This window comes from Miniopterus schreibersii (assembly GCF_964146895.1).
Source record: "Miniopterus schreibersii genome assembly, chromosome: 15".
Lineage (NCBI taxonomy): Eukaryota > Metazoa > Chordata > Mammalia > Chiroptera > Miniopteridae > Miniopterus > Miniopterus schreibersii.
Genome location: NC_138115.1, coordinates 30,272,085 through 30,294,724, shown reverse-complemented (window position 1 = coordinate 30,294,724; position 22,640 = coordinate 30,272,085). Strand labels below are relative to the sequence as shown.

The 22,640-nt window shown below is 51.6% G+C and overlaps 1 protein-coding gene across 1 annotated transcript in view; it reads right to left on the bottom strand.

The window, feature by feature from the left end:
• RAB6B (RAB6B, member RAS oncogene family) overlaps positions 1 to 19,963 on the bottom strand; it is a 46,174-nt gene extending 26,211 nt beyond the window's left edge. The window contains exon 1 of the mRNA XM_081159349.1: positions 19,677 to 19,963. Within this exon, the coding sequence (XP_081015475.1) occupies positions 19,677 to 19,746 (70 nt within the window). The 5' untranslated portion in view covers positions 19,747 to 19,963. The remainder of the gene's footprint in view (positions 1 to 19,676) is intronic.
• Positions 19,964 to 22,640: the final 2,677 nt, after the last annotated feature.

The following is a 22,640-nucleotide window of genomic DNA, read 5'->3' as shown; positions in this document are numbered from 1 at the left end:
CGACTGCACATGAAGCCAAAGCCAGGCTCCTCGGCATGGCTTGTGTCCAGGCCACAGGGTGACAGCTGACACTGTCTCCCTCTATGAAGGACCCTCTCTGCCCTGTCATCTCCACGGTGGGTGTGGGTGTGGGCATGGGCGTGGGTGTGGGTGGAGAGATTGCCATGATGGCCAGACACGGAGGAAAATGTTAAGGCAGAGCACTGGAGACTTCGTGGAAGGTATGCCAAGGCCTGGCAGAGTGTGCACCACCCACGAGGTGGCCCCCTTGCCGAGCCCAGGCAGAACCTGGGCCTGCAATCTGTTCTCAGCCACACGTTCCTGTTTACCACCCACGCCAGCTCCGAGGTTCTGCTGGACAGACAGTGGGGTCCCGCCTGGTACTCCTCAAGGCTCAATCCTTGCCCTGCAGCTGGCAACCATGCCTCTGCAAACCTCTGCCAAAAGTCTCCCCTCAGTGGCCTTACTGTGGGGTACACAGCTACCAGGCCCTGTGGTAACAAGAACAGGTGGAGACACCAGCTACATCTACCTGATCCTTGTTTTCTTTTGTTCTGTTTTCACAAAACAGAAAATCTAGCCTCAACCTTCCTGCAAGTTGAACACGCCTGGGGGGCTAGGGGACGGGCTCCCCCCTCCACACCCACCCTGCCACCTAGTACACAGAAAGGCAGCTCCAGACCAGGGCTCTGCCAGCTTCTACCTGAGTCCTGAGGGGCCGACTGGCTCACCGTAGGCTAAATGAGGAAACACGGGAAAAATCCCATTTCAGATGGTTCCCCCAAAGACTCAGACGGTAATTAAGAAATATGCAAAGCTCTTCATTGGGCACTTTAATTAAGTGTGTTAATTCCCTCTGCCAGAGGATGCTCAGCCACCTGGGCCTCACCGAGGGACTCAGGGAAGACAGAAGAGAAGAGGGAGGAGGGGAGGAAGGAACAGAAGGGGGTCGGCAGGACAGCGGTGGGCTGGGCTGGCCCAGGACCTTTCTCCTGCTCCAGTTGGGAGGTTGACCCATTGCTGATCCTCACCCTTCCCCATTGTCCTCCATCTGTCCCATTTCCTCTGTCCAAGCCCAGCGACCCCAGGAAAGCCTGCCCTGAGTCAGGGCTATGGGGTATCACCCACTCCCTGCCAACTCTCCCTCCCCACCGCCTGCTGGAAAAGAGAAAGCCTGGGGTGCAGGAGGAAGTACTGGCTTCATATGTGCCCCTGGCTAGCTACATCTTGGACCTGTCACAGCCCTCACTCAGGGTCTCAGCTTCCCATCAGAGTAAGAAGCAGCAGGACAGCCCTAGCCTGTTTGGATCAGTGGTTGGAGTGTCAGCCCATGGACTGAAGGGTCTGGGTTCGGTTCCGGCCAAGGGCATGCACCTCGGTTGTAGGCTCGATCCCTGGTCCTAGTCGGGGTGTATGGGGGAGGCAACCAATCAATGTGTCTCTCTCACATTGATGTTTCTCTCTCTCTCTCTCCCTTCCACTCTTTCTGAAAAGCAATGGAAAAAAATGTCCTCAGGCGAGGATTATAAAAAAAAAGAGCAGGACAAGTGGGTCCTAAAGAATCCCATCAGCCATGTAGAAGGTTGCAGCATGGGCTGGAGAGAAAAGGGAAAGGCAAATACAGTCAAGTTCCCTTGTGACTCCGGAAAGCTAGGACTCCAGGTGGGGAGTTTTCCTAGTGTGTGCGAACCCACACGGCACTCCCAGGGTGGTCGGTCTTCCACTCCATTCATGCCTCCTGAACACCTTAATTGAGCCTTGTGGTTTCCAGGGACATGATGGCTGCCAGGTCTGCCCATGGTAACTGGGGCTGGAGCTTTGGAAGTTCAGCCTCAGTCTCCCTTCCTGCACTAATGCCCTGACCCACCTCCTGCTTCTTTCCCCAGAGGTTTCACCTTTGGCAGAAAGAGGCAAGCCCCAAGGAAACAGGTGGCCAGCGGTGCTGGGCTGGGAGAGGTGGCAGCCTCAGATGGCCACACCAGCACCTCTGGTTGCCACAGGGCTATGTCTCCTTCTGCCTGATGAAGTGCTCTCATCTTTGCTTTGCCTCTTCAGCTTCCCTTCACTTTCCAAAGCCCCCAGGCCCAGCTTGTGGTCTGGTCTTGGCCTCAGTCCCTCCCTCCCCCAGAGGCCCATGAGCTTTTAGGACACTGCAACTCATCCCTGCCCAGCCCACGCCAGGAGCTTCTAACTAAGCAAGTCTACACCTGACCTGAGGTTTCCTCTTCTCCCCCAGCCCAGAGCAGACCCTCCCCAATCATTACTCTATATATTAATTGTCTACACAAATCAGCTGGATAGAAAGAGTAGACTTCTCTCATTTACAATTAAGAATTTTGAGATAGATACAAGTCAAAAGAGAAGTAAGCTAAAAAGATGGCTGGAGCAAAAATTTTGTTTATAGAAATACATCTTATAACATCTCACTCAAGATATTGCAGTCAGACTAAGAAGCTGCTTAATCTCCTTGACAGTTAAAGCAAAAAATAAAAATTAAATTAAAATACATGACCAACTGTGATTAATATCCACAGTATTCACGAGGTAAAACCAAACTAGTTGCTGAGCTTCTTATAAGAGTTAAACAGCAGGAAGTTCTCGAAAAGAGTCTGGAGTGCAAACATCGGGTAGCCACTTAAAGGGCAAACTTACATGTTTATATAATCAATAGATGAACATCACTGATGAAAATCAAAGATGCTAACATCCCCTGCCTGAGTCAATGTTCGAAGTCATGGCCCAGCCTGATGTGCCCTACAAATAAATGATTAAATGAAAAACCGAGGGCCCGAGATTTCTGCTTCTGATCAAGATGGAGTAATAGGGACCAGATTTATTCTCTCACATGAAAGAGCCAAAAGACATAAAAAATATATGAAATAATGATTTTCAAGGCACTGGACACCAGGCACTGAAGAATAATGACCCCTGAGAGGCATGAAACAAATGAGGTGAGCCCCACAACCGCCCCCAAATTATTGCCTTGAGAAACTTTCAGGCCGCAGCATAGGGAGAGGGAGCCAGATGGAACCTGGTGGACTCCCTGAATCGAGGAGATAGAGCTAAGCATCCGCAGGTCACAGGACAGAGTACCAGAGAGGAGGAAGAAGCACAAAGAGAGAGAACTCCAGAGGTCTGCAAAGGGGCTCCTTCAAGTTTTCAGTGGAGGACTGATTAGTAAATGTGTGTAAGGAAACTACTGAAGACTGGGGGGAAAAACCACTCAAATTGATTAAAGCAAATAGTGCCTGGCATCCACACAGGGCCTGGAAGAATGCCTGTTCGCATCTGTTTCCAGAGTGGAAGGCCTAATTGATCTGGGCACACTGGGGAGAGGAGTCAAAAACAGTGTGCTTCCAGAGTGGGTAATAATTTGCCCCAGACTGAGTACCATCCTGGGTCAGCTAACAAATCTTAAAAATATTTTTAGGACTACAATGACTACCCAGTATAAAACATGGCAAGAGTCACAATGTCTCACATCGAATAAGAAAATTATCAGGCATGTAAAGAAACAATAAAATATACCCCTAGGGAGGGGAAAAACACAATATTTAAAAAACAAACAGGTATTCTAACTGCATTTCATACGTTCAAAAAGTTAAGCAAAGATGTGGAAAATATAGAAAAGGACATGACTCAAACTTCTAGAGGTAAAAACTACAACGTGTGGGATAAAAAATACATTAATTGGATTAACAATAGATTAGACATTGCAGAAGAAAGTACCAGTGAACTGGAAACACACAGAAAAAGAATACAAATAAATGACTGGAGCACCAGTGAGTTGTGGGATGATGTCAAATAGCCTAGCATACCTGTAATTGGAGTCCTCAAAAGGAGGGGGGGATGGTGACAGAAAAATATATTTGAAGAAATAATTACTGAAAACATTCCAAATTTGAAGAAAACTATATACCCACAGATCCCAAAAGTTCAATGAACCCCAAGCAAAGGAAACATAAAAGAAACCAAACCAAGGCACAACATAAACAAATTGCACAGAATCAACAATAAGGAGAAAATCACAAAAGTAGCCAGGGAGAAAAAGACACTTTACATACAGGGAGACAAAGATAAAGAGGACAGCAATTTCTCCCCAGAAACAATGCAAGCAAGAAGACAATGGAGCACAGCTACAAAGTACTAAAAGAAAAACACATTAACATAGAATTCAATAACTTTCAGATATATAATATATAACAGCTTTCTAAAACAAAGAAGAAATGCTTTTCAAACACACACTCCTGACGGAATTTATCACCAGAAGACCCTCACAACAAGAAATGTTACAGGATGTCCTTCAGGAAACTGAAATCATACCAGATGGAAATGTGGATCCACACAAAAGAATGAGGAACACTGGAAATGGTAACTAAATATGTAAGATTTCTTTCATATTATTAAAATCTCTTTATAACTGTCTGTTTAAACAACAATTACTACAATATGTTGGATCACAGACCTAAGAAAACATAGAAGAAAATTCTTGTTACCTTGACAGAAACTATACAAACCAGAAGAAAATGAAGTGACATTTTGGTCTTTGAAAGACTAAAATAAAAATATTGTCAACATGGAATTCTATACCCAACAAAAATCTTTAAACCATGGAGGTAAAATAAAGAAAATCAAATGCTGAGATAATTCATCCTAGCAGACCTATAACACAAGAAAGGAAGTTCTTTGGGCAGAAGGAATAGGACACCTGCACACTCACACTATATCCAACACGGTCAGGAGATGCACTTAAATCTGACAGACCTGGGTTTTAATCCTGGCTTTGCCACTTATTTCCTGTGTGATCTTGGATTAGTTATTATCCTCTGAGGCTCAGCTTCCTCATATTTACAGTGGGGGCAGAAATGCCTACCTCACAGAAATGTTATGAATCCTCTGAGAACAGTAAAATGTTAACATTCTGGGTGAGAGGCATATGGGAAGTCCTGGTATTATCCTTGCAATTTTCTATAAGCCTCAAGTTATGTCAAAATAATGCTGATTTTTAAAATTATGCACACACATGCACTTCCCTCAGATTCCTGGCACATTCGGGAAATATTGTGCTGATTAGTTAAACATTCTGGTCAACATGACATTTTCCTAAGGAACTAGAATATAACTGTACTTGGCATCAACTTAGTCTTCACAGTTGAAGACTAAGAATCTAGCTGGGTACTGGAGAACTGCTGTGAGCCCTTCTAACCATAGGCCAAGAGATGGAACAAGTCTGGATAGATCAGCTCAGTGGGCAGAATCCATGTGTGCATGTGCACTGCGATGCATGCAAACACACACACACACACGCGCGCGCGCGCGCTCAATGAAGGAGGCACCAGAAGCCCTGGTATATGGGAACTCTCTAGTTCCCCTGGTGTCTTATCTGTGAAACTGAGAACCTGACAAAGACAACACCTTCAGGGCTTCTTGAAAACCACCTGAGATCTGACCACTGCAGGGCTTCTCCCAACCACAGTTAACCCACTATTGTCTGAATCCTCTCTGTCTCACTGAATCGTTTCAAACACTCTTGTCAGTTTCAAATAGATCCAAGGTCTCTCTTCCAGGCTGCACAGCAGCACCATCACCAGCACCCCTTAGCTCTGAGGGCTAGCCACCCTCCAAGATCAGCTCAGAAACAGGGCTCCTGCCCACAGCACACAGTTATCCTCTGGCCTGGCTTTCCTGGGTGGCCAGACGGGTGAGCATTTCAATTGGTTTTGAGTTCAGCCCAGCTCCAGACAGACCCTACACACTCCAATCATGTCCATGTGTCTGAGTGGCTGCCTGGCTGTTGTGAAGAATTCGTTCTTAGTGAGTATATGTATGTTTGAGAGAAGTGTAAGTATGCTTAATTCCCGTCACCAGCTGATCTTTTGACAAGGCTAGTACTGATGCAATGTGGTAACTTATTTAATGGACAGGAACTCAGCCCATCCACAGCATGGAGTTTGGTAAAGTAACATATATGCTCATGCCTATCCTTTTCTGGCCAAGCAAATTGTTCGTGGCATTAATTTTTAAAAGCCTCATTTGCAGGGAGAGAAGAGTGGGGCAGTGAGAATGGGAAGAGAGAGTGTTGAGAGGCATGGCTTGTTTCCTAGATTGTCAATTGAGGTTCAGTCAAGTGGGGGCTTGTGACAATGGACCCAGAGCTCCCATCCATGGGGGCACAGCTGTGACCTGGCCGTAAGACCAAATTCACTCAGGCAGGTGGAAGGTGGCCTCCAGATTGCAGGCTGCTGTGGGCAGGCATCTTCCCAGATGCCCAGCCCCTCTCAGAGGAACTCCTGGTCTGGACAGCATGGGTGCTGACTCTGAGCTCTCCATGAGCCTAGGGAGCTGTTCCCAGCACCTTTGCCGGACCAGCTTCTCTTCCTGGCCTCACACAGCCTGTTCAGTGCTGTGCACCTTCCTTTTTCAACAAGGCCCTGCACCCCCAGAGCCAGCTTGTGAGAAAAGAATGGACGTGCACACCTCCCCATTCTCAACATAAAGGAGCCTCCTCCTGCCCTCAGGACAGACTCAAAGTCACCTGCTCAGGATTCACTCAAAGAGTAGGGGAGCCTTACAGGTGATGTTTAGTGCTCTGGGGTGGAAAAAGGCCCTCTAGATTTCAAGAACCAGGGCCTGGAAGTGGGCACAGGACTACCTAGCAGGCAGGAAGCAGCACTGTGCCTCCACCTGTTGGACCGGAAATGACTGCTGGTCAGGCTTTGGGGTGGCCAAAAGGCCAAGCTAGGGGAAAGGAGTAAGGGGAACTGGGTCAATACCTAAGTCTGCCCCCTGGACTTGAATGCCTGGGTAACAAGGACAAGGAGATGTTAGCCAGGCTCACCTGTTTCCATCCCACAAGCTCAGGGTCCCTAAGTAGCCCATCTCAAAAGCAGCACCAAAGATGGCACAAGCCATCAAGAACTTGAGCTGATCTCATCTAAGCTGCTCACTGAGCTGAGGAACTGTGAAGGCAGAAAAGAGGGGACACTTGCCCAAGGTCACACAACCACAGGGTCAAAGCCAGACAGTATCTTTCCTGGTGCACGGCCAAGAGCCCCACCTCAGAGGCTTCTCTGAGTCCAAATGTGCCCAGGACAGGAAGATCCTACCTTCTGAAGTCCCAGTGGAAACAGACAATGCAGGAGGGGCCAAGGAGCAGCAAAGAGTAAACCGTACCAAGGTGCAGAAGCCTGGCTTCTGGAAAGATCACATATCAGAGTGGTATCAGAATACCAAGTCATGGCAAGAAGGCACCTAGAAAAAGTCTGATCATGTGACAGGAAAAATCGGAGGTGCAGGAAGCAGGAGGGTTTGCTCAAGGCCACAGGAAGGGAGACCAGTAGCAGAGTGAGAACCAGGACCCAGCTCCCAGGGGCATCCCTCATGCTTGCTGTGGGTGGCCCCAGCCAGCTGTGTAACCAGGAGCAGGCCTCAGCCCCTCCTGCATGTTCCAACTCTTTGTCTGCAAAATGAGGGTATCTCTAAGGAGTCTCCTCCCTTGAAAATATTCACCCCATCTGTATTAGCTATCTGTGCTGTGTAACAAACACCACAAATTTAGTAGCTTAGAACAACATGCATGATTATGTCACAGTTTCTGTGGGGCAGGAGTCTGAGCTCAGCTTATCTGGGTCCTCTGCTCAGGGTCTTACAAGGCTGCAATCATGGTATCAGCTGGGCTGTGTTTCTTTCTGAAGCTCAGGGTCCACTTCCAAGCTCTTGTGGTTGATGACAGAATTCAGTTCCTTGTGACTAGAGGACTGAGGTCCCCATTTTCTTGGAGGCTGTGAGCCAGGGGCTGCCCTTATTTTCTAGGTACCTTCCACAGGTTCTTGCCATGTGACCCCCTCACAGACCTTCTCACAACATGGCAGGGACATCCCATAACTTTTGCCATACCATATTGGCTAGAAGCATGTCTCAGGTTCTATGTGCATCCAAGGGGAGGGTACCATGCAAGGGTGTGACTCACTGGGGGTCATCTCAGGTCATGTCTGCCACACCATCACACATTCACAGGTTCCTAAGAGACGCTATCTCTACTCTTTACTGAGCCTCCACCTCCTTTCCTATGGTGAAGTAGCTAGCCACCTTCCACAGAACCAACCTCACAGGTCTCTCTGCCTTAAGACTGAAGCTACCAGCTGGCCTGAACAGAGGCTGTGGGTGGGCAGGGGCTGGCCCCTGTTGTGTCTGCTTTACTGTATTTCCCCACATCACACCCAGCCCTCTCCCGAGCTGAGGTGGAGAGATGAGCCAACTCTGCTGTCCACACCAGAACTGTGGCTTAGAGTCCCCCTTTTGCTGCATGATGGAGGCGGGAGAGGAGCCACGTTCTTCTGGCCCAACATCTGGGGTTCTTCCCTCTTCTCCCCTCTTCTGATGTAGAGGGGAGAAGAGCAGGCTGGGTAGGCTAGCTGGGCACCTTTTCAGGCCTGCATTTCATTTATGGTCTAGACAGAAGCCTGCACTGTTCTGGCTGGATGTAGGGGAGTGGAGGGGGGCACTTAGTGAATTAGAACCAGGAGAGAATTTCTGGATCTTGGTGGTACAAGTAGGATCTGTTAATATCCTAAAAATAAGTGGCTAATTTGGGAGCAGTGCTTTTTCTCCCTAAAAAGAAACCCTTTCTGGAGGTGCTCTCTACTCAGAGAAGAACAAAGCCAAACAAAGACCTCCTGGCCCCAACACTACTCACAGCAGCCCAGCCTGGGAACTGCTGAGTCCCAGTGGGGCACAGCCAACTGGCCTTGGGGAGGGACAGACAAAGCTCAGTTTGCTCACCGAAGCCCAGCATTGGCAGCACTGGAGCAGTGAAACTGATGAACGTCCTCCCTCATCCCCAGGACAAGGTAAGGGCCCTTCTCTCCACTCCTCCTGCCCTGCCTGGCTGCAGGTTTATCAGCCATCGTATAGCAGCTCGTCCTCCACACAAATACAGAATTGGTCCTGTGCTCCGGGGTGCAGTAATGCCGTCGTGGGGAACTTCAGCTTTCAGTTCTATTTGGTCAGAACCCAGGGATGGACAGCGCCACTGCCTAGCGCAGCAAACCACCCTGGCTTTTTCCATGCCCCAGTACGTGGCCAAGAGAGCCCTGTGTCTGGTGACAACGCCTCCCTCCTCCGTCTCACTACTTTCACAGCTCTCTCTTCCCCTGTTTTTCTCTCCTAGCCCCCTCCCTTCATTGGAGGGGGGAAATCAACTAGAAACATTTGTTCTAAATGGTTCATTTTACCCTCTGCAGTCTGTGCGGTGTTTACTCCCCACTCAACAACAGGTCAGAAGAGACATTTTCTCTGCCTCTTTCAGAATTAGCCTCCCCCAGAGGGACCTGTCTCTGGTGTGGAGGCCACAGGCTCAGCTCTCCAGTTCTGAACGAGGAATGGATCTTTTGGTCCTGCCTCTGCTACGGGGGTGGGGGCAATAGGGAACCAGCAGGGGTTCACACAGATCAAAGCTGAACTGAGTCTAGGCCCATTCTTCTCCTGGCCAGCAATCCTGGCAGGGAAGACACCCCTGCTGAGCACTGAGCCCAAGGGACAGATCTCCTTACCCACCCTGACCTCACAGACAATTACTCTGGCGTTGCTCAAAGGGGCCAAGGGTGGTGACTGAAGCATGCTGTGATCACTGATGATGCATAACAGGATATTCTCGACCCACCAGCCACACTGGCAAAGGAGTACAGGTGGTGCTCAGCAACCTCCACAGGCACTACCTGGACAAGAGACAGAAGGAGCAAGGAGCAGAGGCCACCAGGGCTTTGAAGGCTGGGGTTTCAGGCCTTGAGAACAAACCATGAGCTGGCCTGAGGGCAGGGAACTGCACCAACTGATCTGAATAGGCTGCCTGCGCTGGGCTAGGGCTGGGTTCAGGATGGCAGCCCCTGTGTCCACTCTGGCTCCCTGGCTCTTGCCCTTCACTTTTTGTGCAGCCAGCTTAAGACTGGGTTTCTATCTCCAAGGCAGAGAGGGGGGCTCTCCCCTACACATCACAGCCTCCCTTGAGTCCTGAGGGATCCCTGAGCTTGCTGGGGAGCTGGAAGCTGGTAGAGAAGAGCAAGGGAATCCATGAGAGAAAGCAAAGAAAGTGAGGCAAGTCTCCCTGGGAGAAGAGCCTAGAAAGGGAGGGAGTGATAGGAAGCTGCACAAAGGGCCAGGGGAGCTCAAGGTGGCCAATTTCGGTACATCCGAGTATGGTGTGACCTTGTAGAGGTCACCTCTACAAGCCTTCATTGTTCCGGGTCCTCACTCTACAGAGAAGAATCAAGAAAATATACATCCCCAGTGGGGCCGAACTTCAGAGCCAGAGAAACTTTGGCTTGCACCTCTCACAAGCCCTCCTCTAATTTTATCCTCAGAATGTTCCCAGCCGTGTCTGGTTCAGGCCGCCTGGATCTCCCGCCTCCAATGAGACCATACCCCACCTCCCTCCTCTAATTCATGAGCATGTCCCTCCTTAATCAAAGCCCCCAGTGCATCTTCCTTCACTGCCTGGAGGGAAGAACCTGACTCCTGCATGTGGAAGCAAAGCCCTGTGGGGCCTCACTTTGAGACCTGTCCAGGTTCAACTCCTTCTCCCACCACGCTATGGCCGCCTAGGCCAGAGTCCAGCCACCGTGCCCCACGCCCGATTTCCCCAAAGCCCCAAGGCCTTCACAACCTTCAGCCTTGACACAGCCCAGCCCTCTGCTCATCATGCCCTTGTCTGCCAGTGAATTCCTGCTCCTGTGCACAACCTCCTCTGGGAAGCCTTCCTTGACAACCCCAGGAAACCATGCCCACAGCCTTGCTCTGTACTAAACATTCATTCTGGCTGAGACTTATTACCTGCTTACCTCACCAAGTACTGTTCTAATCACAATAACTCAAAGCCTCTGACCCTGCAGTACACCTGGGCTGTGCTCCTCGGGGAAGCACCAGAGCTGTGAAAATGAGGTGCTCGCCCTGCTGGCGTGGCTCAGCGTTTGAGCATCGACCTATGATCCAGGAGATCGTGGTTCGATTCCCGGTCAGGGCACATGCCCGGGTTAGGGGCTCGATCCCCAGCAAGGGGCGTGCAGGAGGCAGATCAATGACTCTCTCATCATTAATGTTTCTCTCTCTCTCCTCCCTCCCTTCCTCTCTCTGAAATCAATAAAAAAAAATTTTTTTAAAAAAGAAAATGAAGTGTTCTTCTGTGAGCAGCTGGGGGGAGAGGGGGTGTCCCACCAAGTGGGGCAGAGTGAGTCTATTCCACTTCCTACTGAGATGGGCAGCAGGGAAAACAGGAGCCAGGGAGTCAGAAACCTGGGTGCTCTTCCCACCTCAGCAGTAGCCACTCTGGGTCCTGCACTCCACGTAAAAGCCTTCACCTCTCACAACCTCGTATTCTTCGTTTATAAAATGGGACACGCAGTTCTACCTGTCAGATCACACGATGTGCACTTTGCAGCTCACGACACAAAAATGACAGATCAGTGATTCTCAAAACCTCGCCCCTTACCTAACTTTCCCTCATACATCTACAAAGGGGGGATTGCTTTCACTATTTCATTAACAAAATCACCTATTACCTGAGCGTTTACCACGTGCCAAGCGGTGAGGTATTCAGTCTTTGTGAAACCCCAACAAGGCAATAATCACCCCAGTGTCTGGTGAGGAAAATGAGCACAGGGTGGTCCTGTTACATCCCAACACCATCCAGACAGTGAAGGGCGGGGCTGGGGAGGAAGCTGGGGTCTCAGGAGAACGGAGAGAGAGGTGGGGTTGGAGTAGGAGCTGGGGCCAGGCCAGTAAGTTGGCTTGCCTGGTGGAAACACAGCAAACCCCTCTTGGCACCGGCCCTTTTCCAGCCCTTCCTGCTTACCCCCTGCTGCCTGGCTGCAGAAGGAAGTGTCCTAGAGTTGGAGTACCTGGGAGCTGTCACTTGTTCTGTTATCCTCAGCGTAGGTCCTCTCTGTACAGAATAAATGCCTGCAGCAGGAAGGGCAGGACAGCCCCATTCCTGTTGCCTGGCAACCTGAGCCAAACACATCCTCAGATGGACAAGCCAGAGTACCCTGGGGGCACACGAGGGAGGGCTGGGCCCAGGAGGTGAGCCAAGACAGCCTCCCGGCAGAAGAGGTAGCAGGCTGGAGAGGATCCTGCCCTCCGGCCTGCTGGCAGATGTTCCAGCGATAAAACAGCTGACAGACGCCCTGACCCCACACCCTCACCCCTGCAGCCCCTCTAACTCCTCTGGCCAGCAGTGCTGTCTCCAGGCTGGGAGTGCTACTGGCTTGGCATCATGTTCTGAGCTGGCACTAAATTACAGAACCAGAGTTTGAGCTCCACTGGCTAGAGTGGTCACTCAGTCAGGCAGCTTCTTGGGGGCACATCGAGAAAGCCAGAAATGGCATGGGGCTTATCCAACCACACAACTGGCTGGCAGCTAACCGGGGAGAGAATCAGGGTCTCCAGGGACCTGACTGCTCCAGGCCTAGGGGAAGGATGAGGGCAGCCACTTACTTTGGTTGGTTCTGCCTTCATAGTAATTAATTCTCAGATGAAACCTGGGTAGTGTCCTTCCTCTATGCAGTGGGCCGAGGGATGACTTGGGAGGGCTTTAGCTATCCCCATACTCTCTACCAACTCCCTTTGAACTACCCCAAATAAGCAGTTCATTTGCTGTAAGGATGGAGTACTTGCTGTGCAATCCACAATTCCAGCTCTACTAGACTCCCACATGGAGACCCACTCCCCAGAGGCCCTCCCCCCGCTCAGGGCTCCAGTGCCCTCACCAGCCTAGGAGAATCAAAGGACTTCACACCCACCCTCATGCTGTGATCTGCTGGCTCCTCCTGGGCAAAGAGCTTGACACATTCCCTAGGAGGCATTTCTGACTGATCTCATGTCCATAAGGCCACCATGGTCCTCTATCCCATTCTCCCCACTCCCTGGCCTGGGCCTGCCTTAGAGGCACGAGGTGCAGCAGATTACTGTTTGTTTCTCATAGTGGCCTGGGTTCGAGTCCTAATCCTGCCACACTAGCAGTGAGTTCCTGGGCATGATCAGCTTTCACTGATCCTCTGCCTCCCAACCTGTGAAATGGGTGAATCCCATGTCTACCTCAGGGTACCCCTTGCAGACCCTCAGGCAGAGTGGGTGGGTGTTCCCCAATGCCATCTGAGGTTAACTGGAGGGTCAGCCCCATTTTGTCAGGAAGGACCCCTCCGCATCCACTCTCCTTCCAAGGCCCTAGAATGACAATCCTTCCTACGTGTGGACGGGACTGAGCCACTGCCCAGCTGAGGATCCTCCACCAGTTCCCCACTTCTTTCAGAACAAATCGCCAGCTCATGGCCGAGTCATCCTCCGTGACTCATCCTCACCTCATCTCCAGCCACAGGGGAAGCTGGGTGAGTTGGTTACCTCAATAGTGGAAGCCCCTTTCTCTGGGGAAACCCCACTAAGGCAACATGCCCACCACTGACTGTCTAGGCACTGAAAGAAAGCTGTGGTCTCCAGCAGGGAAGGCACACAACTGAGGACTCCCTCCCCCTCCCCCATACCCCACTGCTCCCCCACTCCACCCCACTGTCCAGGCACCTGCTGGGGCTCTGGGATGCCATTCTTCTAATGCATTTCCTGGAAGTACCCTTTGCTTTAAAGATTCTTTTCTACTCATGGGCAAGGTATAGTATGCTTTCTCCTGGACCCCAGCCTGTCCCCTGGGTATGTCACTACCTAGAAACAGGTGGTACCTGTCCCAGAACATGTGGTTGAGTCACCACTGGTCTTGTTACCAAGAAACCAGGATAAATGTGCTTTTCTAATAAAATAAATTATTTTACTAAACTGATAAAGTATTCAGAGCATTGAACATTTATTTATTTTTTTAAAATCCCACTTAGTTTAAGGCAAAAGTTATAAAAATAATAAAGGAAATTGGAAATTCCAAGCCCCAAGGAACAGTAAAGAACCTCTCTCAGGCGTCAGAAATCTTCACTCTTTCCTTCCCTGTTCCAGGAAGCTGAGGCTGGCCCTCCATCTCCATCCCCTCAAGACTTAAGTCCCCAGGCCCTGCCAGGGGCCCCACCATTTCCCGACAGCCTGCCTTTTAGCTTTAACAAAATCTGCCCATATCAGGGTGTGTCTGGCACTTCTCCCTGGCAAACTCTCCCATCTTCGTCTTCTCTGTGGTGACAATTAGAAAAGAATGACAGACAGAGACAGTGGAGAAAATGCCCAGCAGTCTGTCAGTAGTTCACCCTGATGTTTATGAATTTTCTATTCTACCTAACCTTTCCTCATTTCCTCAGTAGTTCTGTCCAACAATCTTCCTAGATTATTTACATTGCGACCAACAGCCTGTATGCTCAATGGTTCATTCATTCAGCAACAGTGGAAGAGATGGCGTGGACAGGACAGGGGCACTCTGCAGCCTGGATGGGACACAGATGATACCACCTGTAGGCCTGCACCCGGTAAGTTTGCAATGCCAGGGCAACACCTATAAGGATAAATATTCATGGGCTGATTTTAGGGATGTAGTAACAAAAGGACAAGAGGATATTTTGTTATATTTTAATGAGATTCATTCTAATTTGGGGGCGGTAAGTGAAACTGATAATCAGATCATGCAAAAGATGTAATTACTATCACATCTGCACAATCAGAACAGAGTCTAGTCATTTTTTTTTTCTCTTCTGGTTAGTTCTCTTGTCTCTGTCATCAGCATTGAGGTGCAACTTTTCTCTTACACCAAGTACAGGTGAATTCTCATCTTGGTATCTGACTCTCTCACCTCACACACACCTCTCTAAGCAAATGAAGCAAAGGTTCTGGGTCCATACACAAAATCTAAGGTTCCCTCTCTCATTCCAGACACTGAGGATGGGAGAGAAATTGGGAGGAGATACAGCAAGGCCAGAAGCTAAGGCGCAGGGCAGTTTGTTGATTGACCTCAGATCTCACAGTGAGCTCTGATGGCATCTGGTTTGGATGTGTTCCTTCCTTCCCACCTTTGGTGGCCTTACTGCTTTCTCATAGGTCTTGAGAGATGGTGGTGGGGATGGGGGTGCCCTGAGAATGAGATGAACTGTGAGTTGGCCATGACCAAGACTAAATGATCTAATTGTCTGTGAAAGATTCTTAGGTGTTGCTGGTAAAAACCTGGTTTGAGACAGCAGCAGTCGTCAGGATGCAGAAGCCGATTCCAAAGCCCCCTTGATTCCCTTTACTTTAATCTGTTGATGGGCCAGCAGCAACTCTCACACAGCAGGGCAACCTTATCATTTCCAAACTGAGATTATGAACCTCCTGAAGATGGGGAGGGGGAATGGTGACTAAGCTCTAGTCCTCCTAAGGTTCTGAACTTTGCCCTTAAGGGCTTCAAATTCAATTAGGGTTTTTGTACTTAGAAAAAAAGTTAATAAATATTTAAAAATCCTGAGTAACTGAGACAACAGAGAGGTCATGGAGCAGCATGTGATTGTTTTTAAAATGCCCAGGAAAAAACAAACACGGTGAGTGCCCAGGGGAGCTGGCACAGTGGAGCCAGCCAGTCTGGGAATTGGTAGGGAGAAAAAACTTCTCATATGGGCTTCAGGCACAACCTTCAGGCCAGCTCCTTGTGTGGCTGTGGGTAGTGTGGGTGGTAGGAGGGCAGGGGTCAGGCTAAGCCAGGCGATGGGCTGAGGAGGGTGAGCCCTCCAGACAGTGAGGGGGGCCAATGACTGCTCCTTACCCTGGAGGACTGGGACAAAAGTGGAGGAAAAGCCCCTTCTCAGCATTAACAAGCCAGACACCTGAGAGTTGCCCGTGTCCCCTGACTCCTCCACCCCACACACCTTCTCCAGAGCAGGGAGAACAAAGCTCCCTGGAGAGGGTGGGACCCTCAGAGGACCTACTCCCTGCACCCGGCCCAAAGGAGCACCAGCCGGCTGCCTGCAGAAGCATCTCCTCTTTATGTGCTTCTAGAGCAGCTGTCACGGCTCTCACAGGCCTTTGTGGTAATTATACCCACAAATGTCTGTGCTCCCCAGTGGACCATAAGTTCCACGAGGTGGGGAGACACTCAAAGATCTGATTAAATAAATAAATGGATGATGGAAGGAGGAAGGGAGAGAGAAGGCGGCGGGGGAGGGAGAGAGGGGTGAGTGAACAAATGACTAAGGGACCAAGTGGCAGCTGCAAATAGGGTCACAGTGCTGCACAACTCCAGGGACACCATCACATTGTGCTCCACCTGTAGCAGCACAATCGGCAAGGGCAGGACAGGGAGGTGGCTGGTCAGAGGGAGAAGCTGGCCTGTTGGCCTCAGCCTGGGAAAGCGGCCCAAACTTGTGTCCATCAATCTTCCTGCTTCAGCTGGAAGAGTCTCAGGGAAGGAAGCTCAGAAAAGGCCAGAGCGCAATCAACACACCCACATCCCTCCCTCTTACTTTACTCATGGAGATGAACCTAACCCCTCAGACTGCCATCAGAACTCAGGAGAAAGATGTGTGTGCCGCAGGCCCGCTCTCCTTTCTTAGACACTTGCTGTGCCTGTCTTCACTGGCTGCTGCCAAGTACCCCAGTCAGGACTGGTGTACATCACCTCCTCTGTCCCCCACCACTGCCATCAGCACAGGGCATGACCAGCAGGCCCAGAGAGCCATCTAAGTTCCAGCAGGACTGCACAGCCTTCCTATTGCAAGGAAACACCTCATCCTGAGTCCATAGCATCCTCCCCACAATCTTGCCCACTGCCAGGCTGACACTGACAGCCAGCCGTATTCCATAGTCCGAGGGACAGCAGTCATCCTGCTGCCAGGAGCAGGGGCTCTCCCACGGGCTAGAGGTGTTCCTCAAGGGCTTCCCACTCAAACCAGGCCCCTGGCATCTTTGAAGATCCGGTGCTTCTCCTCATCACCAGGCTCCAGGCTGGGTACTCTTATTTGGAATCCAGCTGTCCTCACCCACTTGTCAGGCACAGGAAACAAGAGAAGGCCACATCTCCCCAGCCCCCTCCCCTGGCGCCTTTCCAGTGGACTCAGCTCAAACAGGCAAGCCCAGTTGCTCTAGAAAACTCCGCTGAGCTGAGCTAGCCCATCTCCTGTGTGTAGGTGAGGGAACCTCCGAGGTCACGCAGGGAGGGAGAGCCAGGGTGGAGGTGAGGGCCAGAGCTCAGGGTCTCCCTCCACTGCAGAGGCTGCACAAGATGCTGGCACAAAGGACCAACACATGCAAACTGTGTTCAGGCAAGCTGGAAGCAGTGGCTGCAGTGGCAATTCCCCAGTCCCACCAGACTCAGAGATGCACGTGTCCCCTGCCTAACTCAGGGACACTGAAAGCTCTGTAAAATCTAAGGTAGCCCACTGATGACACACTCAAGTAGGAGGAGGCTTTTCAGAGCCTAGGACTCCCTGCTAGGAGGGGCCAGAGTGGCCAATAGCCAATCTCACTGACAGCAGAGCCTTACATCCCTAATGACCATGTTCCAGGGACCCTGCATTCCCACCAGGTAACCTAATCCAGCCCCAAGCCTCACCAGATAGTGGCAACCCTCACCCTCTCTTAGGAAGGCTCCCCAATTCTGGTCTTCCCCAATTCAAGGTCATCTTATTTCCCAATGACAAGTTAGTGACTAGGAACAGAAGACGTGGGTTCCAGCCCCAAAAGTGTTAACGACTCACAATGGGATTCTGGGCAAGCCCTCCCCTTTCCTGGGGCTCAGACATCCCACCTAAACATGCCAGGGAGGTGAGGGGCTCCATCTCTGAGGCCTAATTTCTGTGATTTCAGGAGCAAAGGGGATTTGCAGGACTCAGGAGGGGCCTAAGCCCATCAGGGATTCTGAGGGAGCCCTGAGTTTTTCACTCAAAGTCACCAAAACATTCTTCTCATCAAAGCCCTGGCCCTTGACTAAAACATGTTCAGACTTAGAATAAACAAATGTTCGTTGAGAACCTACGAGGGTCCAGGCCCTCTGAGAAGCACTAGGTAAACATGAAGGAATGAGGATTGCCCTCAAGTAACCATTTTACAGAGATAGAAACTGAGGCTCAGCAAGGCCTCAGAATCTGCTCTTGGAATTCAATGCCCAGGCTGCCTGATCCCTGCAGAGTTCTCTCCCAGGGCTCCAGGCCCAGTGAGCCTAGCACTGGGGTGTGAAGACCCTGAAATCCCTTCAGGCCCAGGGAAAAGTGAGATCTGGAACTGAAGTCAATGAAGATCAGAAACTCAGAGTCCAGGACACAGGGATGGCTGGCTGAGTTGACCTTGTTCTGAAATGCCCCATCCCCATGCTAGGGCCTGACCACCTTCTGATACCCTTTCCCCTTACCGTCCATCCCAGGTAATGGGCAGCAGCAGACAGGAGATTGCCATGTGACCTCCACAACCCACATGTACACACACCACAGTAACACTGTTCTCTGAGTCCACCAGGTTCTCCCAGGGTAGCCTGCATCTTGGCTCTTTGTACACAGAGGCACCAAACCCGGCGAACTGGACTGGTCTGTAGAGCTAGAGCAAGGAGTCTGGCCCCAGGGACTGCCTTCTCCCTGAGTAGAGCTGGGCAGGGCCTGCAGCTCCAGGGTGAGAGGCCTCTGGAGGGATGTTCTGAGAACCACTCCTTCCTACAGGTGTCACAGGGGTCCATGCTCTTCAATCTGGTATTCCCACCTTGGGACCAACCTGGGTTTCAAAGATGCTTTCCCAGGGAAGGCTGCTAGCAGCAGGGAAGCGTGTCTCTCCCCCTCTCCCCGCCCCTGGCCGGCTGCCACAGTGACCTCCCCTCCCCCAAGAAGGGCGGTGAGCTAGGAGGTGGGGGTGGGAAGAATCCGGGAGGGGTGCGGGGAAGCTAGGCAGGGCGTGTCGCCAGATCCTTTCTCTGTCCAGAGCCGGGCTTCTCCACGGCCTCTTGGTGCAAGGCACCCCTGTACCATCCCCCAAATCTGCTTCGCGTTGGGGAATCCTCCCTGCCATCGCCCAGACCCCAGAGCCCTAAAGAGGCTAACATATGCCAGTGAAGGGCAGCGGGTCTAGAACCTTCTGTGTCCAGGGGAGTAGCCAGGGGACATAAGCCAGGGGAAGCAGGCGCTCCCACAGCCCAGACTCGCTCCTTCGAGAGGAAGCAGGTGTCTGTTTTTCCCCCAAGGCCCTTTGCCCCTGGGCCTGGACGCCCGAAATTACGCATGGTTGCGGGCAGGGTCCGCAGGGAGCCCCTCTGGTGCATTGGGAGGCAGGGCAGCAGACGCCAGACCCACCTCGTTCCCCGAAGAGGAGCGTCTGTCCTCTCCCCGACCCCCCGCCAGCGCCCCGCCACCTGCCCGGTCGCCCGCAGCCGCTGCCGCAATGCGAGCGAGCCAGCGAGCCCGCCGCCTTCACGCCTTAGCTGGCGCCGCGGGGCGAGCCGCCGCCCTCCGGGCTCCCGCCCCGCCGCCCCGCACCTGCACCTGCTCCTGCACCTGCTCCTGCACCCGCCCCCCCAGCCCCCCGCCCCAGATCCCAGCGTCACCCCCGCCTCTGGCCCTAGCGTTTTCTGGGTCTCTATCCTTGGCCCCTCCCCTGCCCGGCCCCGCCCGAGCCGGCCGCGACCTCCACTTGCCCATCCCTCCCCTCTACCCGGGCACCGAGGGGCCCGGAGCCCGCGCCGGGTGTCCCAAATGGGTTGATGCTCTGGCGGCTGCGGATGACTCGGCGCGAAGCCAAGAGACAAGCGGGGTACTTACCGCTCTGCTCCCCCAGGAACACCAACTTGAATTTTCTCAGTGGGTTCCCAAAATCTCCCCCTGCGGACATGGTGCTGGCAGCCGGGGCCAGGAGAGGAGGAGGAGGAGGAGGAGGAGAAGCGAAGGAGCCGGGAGGGGAGAGGAGGAGGGCGAGGGGAGGCGGCCGGCGGTGCGGGAGCCGGAGGGGGAAGGGCTGGCTGCGCGCGTCCCTGCCTCCCCAGCTGCGTCCCGGCCCCGGCCTGCGGCTGCGTGTCCGGCGGTGGCGAAGGAGGAGGAGGAGGAGGAGGAAGGCTGGGCTGGGCTGGGCTGGGCTGCCGAAGGCGGCGCTCGCTGCGGTGCTGGGGGCGCGCTCTGGCCGCCGGAGGCGCCGCGCGGACGGGAGGCGCGAGCGGAGCGGGCGCAGGGCAGCGCGGCGGCGGAGCGCTCTACAGACCGCGCGACTCGTCCCCGCCGCCTCCCTCCTCCGCCGGCGCCTGCGCTCTGCTCGCTCCCCAGCCTCTGATGTCATGCGGGACCCGCGGCGCTGCGGGGCTGGGGGGCGTCGGTCCGCCCACCCGGAGTCCGCACCCGGGCGGGAGAGAACCGCCTCGCTTTGCCTCCGGCAGACCCCGAATCAGGCCGTCTCTCGTTGCCCCTCTACGTCTGTCTTCCCCGCTCTACCCCTCCCTTGAATCCAGAAAAATGACATAAAATTGTCAAGAGACATTTGTGTCTGGTCTTTAAACCTAGATGCCATTCCCTTCCTCCCCGCCTCGCGCGACACCGATGCACAGCGCAGCCACCAAGACGGGGAAAGGAAAGGAGAGGTGGAGGGGTGAGCCAGGGTGTGGCGGACTGTGCGTGCCGCGGGCCCTCTGTCACCCCGTGCGGCCTCTGGCCCTCCCTCCCCTCTGTAGGCCCAGATCTCTTCTCTGGGCGCCTCTGTAGGGCACAGGCGCCCGGGCAGACCTGGCCGGTCAGAGAGGAGGCACCAGTGATGGGCACGTCTACCTCGAACCAACTGCTCCTACGGATCGTTTTATCCTAAATCAGCTGCCCCATGGGAGAGAAGGAGCAATGACGTCCTGAATGTCAGCATTGCAGTCGCTAGGACAGTGCCCTGGATTCCCTGACCCTGGGGCTGCCGACTGACAGAGCCACTCGTTGCCCTGACAATCAGGTGCATCTGGACAATGAGCTCCTGGAGGCTGGGGCTGCGATTCCCATTTGCCTCGGTATTTACCTGACCCGTTATGGCACACGGAACAGGCGTGAGCCCCTGGGAACGCGGAGCACACGCCAAGGGTAGAAGCGCTCCCAGGCATTCTGATTAATCGAGGTTTTACCAAACTGCCTCTTACTTACCTGCCACCGCGTGGTTTAGTGTTGTTGGTTTTAATGGGCTCTTCATTGTCACTTCTGTATAGTGTTCCATTGTGTGTATCTATCAGCCTATTTATTCATCTATTGTAGAGGGACATTTCAGTTGCTTCCAATGTTTGGTTATCATAGATACTGCTGTTATGAAAAGTCTTGTACATGTTTTTTTAGTGAATATATGTACTAACTATATATATTTCTTCTAGGTATATACCTAGATGTGGAATTGCTAAACATACAGTGTGTATATTTTTAGATTTAGTAGATATTTCCAGCTTCCCAAAGTAGTTGTACCAAGCACAGTGGAATGTGAGAGTTTGAGTGTTTCGCATCCTTGCCCACATTTAATATTGTTAAGTCTTTTAATTTTAGATATTCTGGTGGATTTGTACTGATTTCTCACAGTAGTTTTAATTTGCATATTTGAAACCTAGGACTTAGAGGAACGTGTTATCTTTCTCTAAGAAGGGCTTGCATTTGTTTATGCCAGGCTCTAGGAATTTCTAGCAAACTGGTATTCTTGTAAATCCAATTTCAGAGCTTGAGATGATGTATGGCTGGACTGAAATCTCTGTGAGAGCGGGTCCACTTGGGTTCTCATCCTAACATGAGTTATAGACTCTAACTTTTTACCGCATTCCTTGGAGATGGACTGAAACACTGCTCAGGCTCTCGGCTGACTTGTCCAGAGCCAGTAAATGCCCCCAGGGCAGAAGTCATCCAAATGTGCAGCATGCTTTTCTGGATTCCCATTTTCTCCAAGATCCAGGCCCATGACTACTCTGCTCTCTTTCCAATATCTTCAAGTATATTTTAAAAAACTGTGCCTAGTTTTTCTTCGTGTCCTGAATGAACTACTTATCTTTCATCAGAAGAGCACAGTGTTCTTTTTTATTTTATCTTATTGCTTCTTGTTCCTTCTTATTTAATATTCTCTCTTATATCTTCAAATATATTTGTTATATTTATTATACTTAGTTTTACACTCTTGATCTGTCTGTGCAGGGTGTCCAGTTGATTGTATATAGTTTATGGTGGTTTTACTCCTTAGGTCTCTACTGATTTCACCTTGTAAACTTGTTTCCCTTGTGGTTATTAGCTGCTCAGTCTGCTAACGTGTAAGGGATATGCTGAAGGTCTGTTTTTGTCCCTCCTGGTGATTCTGAAAGAAGGGGTGGGATGAGCCCCAGGTTGGAGCACCTCGGGTGCTTCGGAATTGCTACTCAACATCCCTTTTGCTTTCATTTCACAGAGAAATTTCTCTAGTCTGAGATTCCTCTTTAAATTATTTGAAGAAGAAAAAAGCAGCACTTAAAGGAGATAAGATCTTTAGAATGGTCAGCCACCATTCACAAGATCATGGACTATCCATGAGGGACTAGGGGAGAGTGGGAGGTGAACACCTGGGCATCTGGCCATCTGGGCATTTGTTTTGATGGGAATCTCAACTCAGCATGACTCTGACACTACCCTGGCGTTCCTGAGCAGCCAGGCTTTTGCCACTGATTTCTTCCTTCCAGCGGCAGAGGCCACCAGTCACCTTTCCTGGGATACGTGGGAGAGAAGAGTGAACAGAACTCAAAATCTCTCCATTTCCCTTTCTTC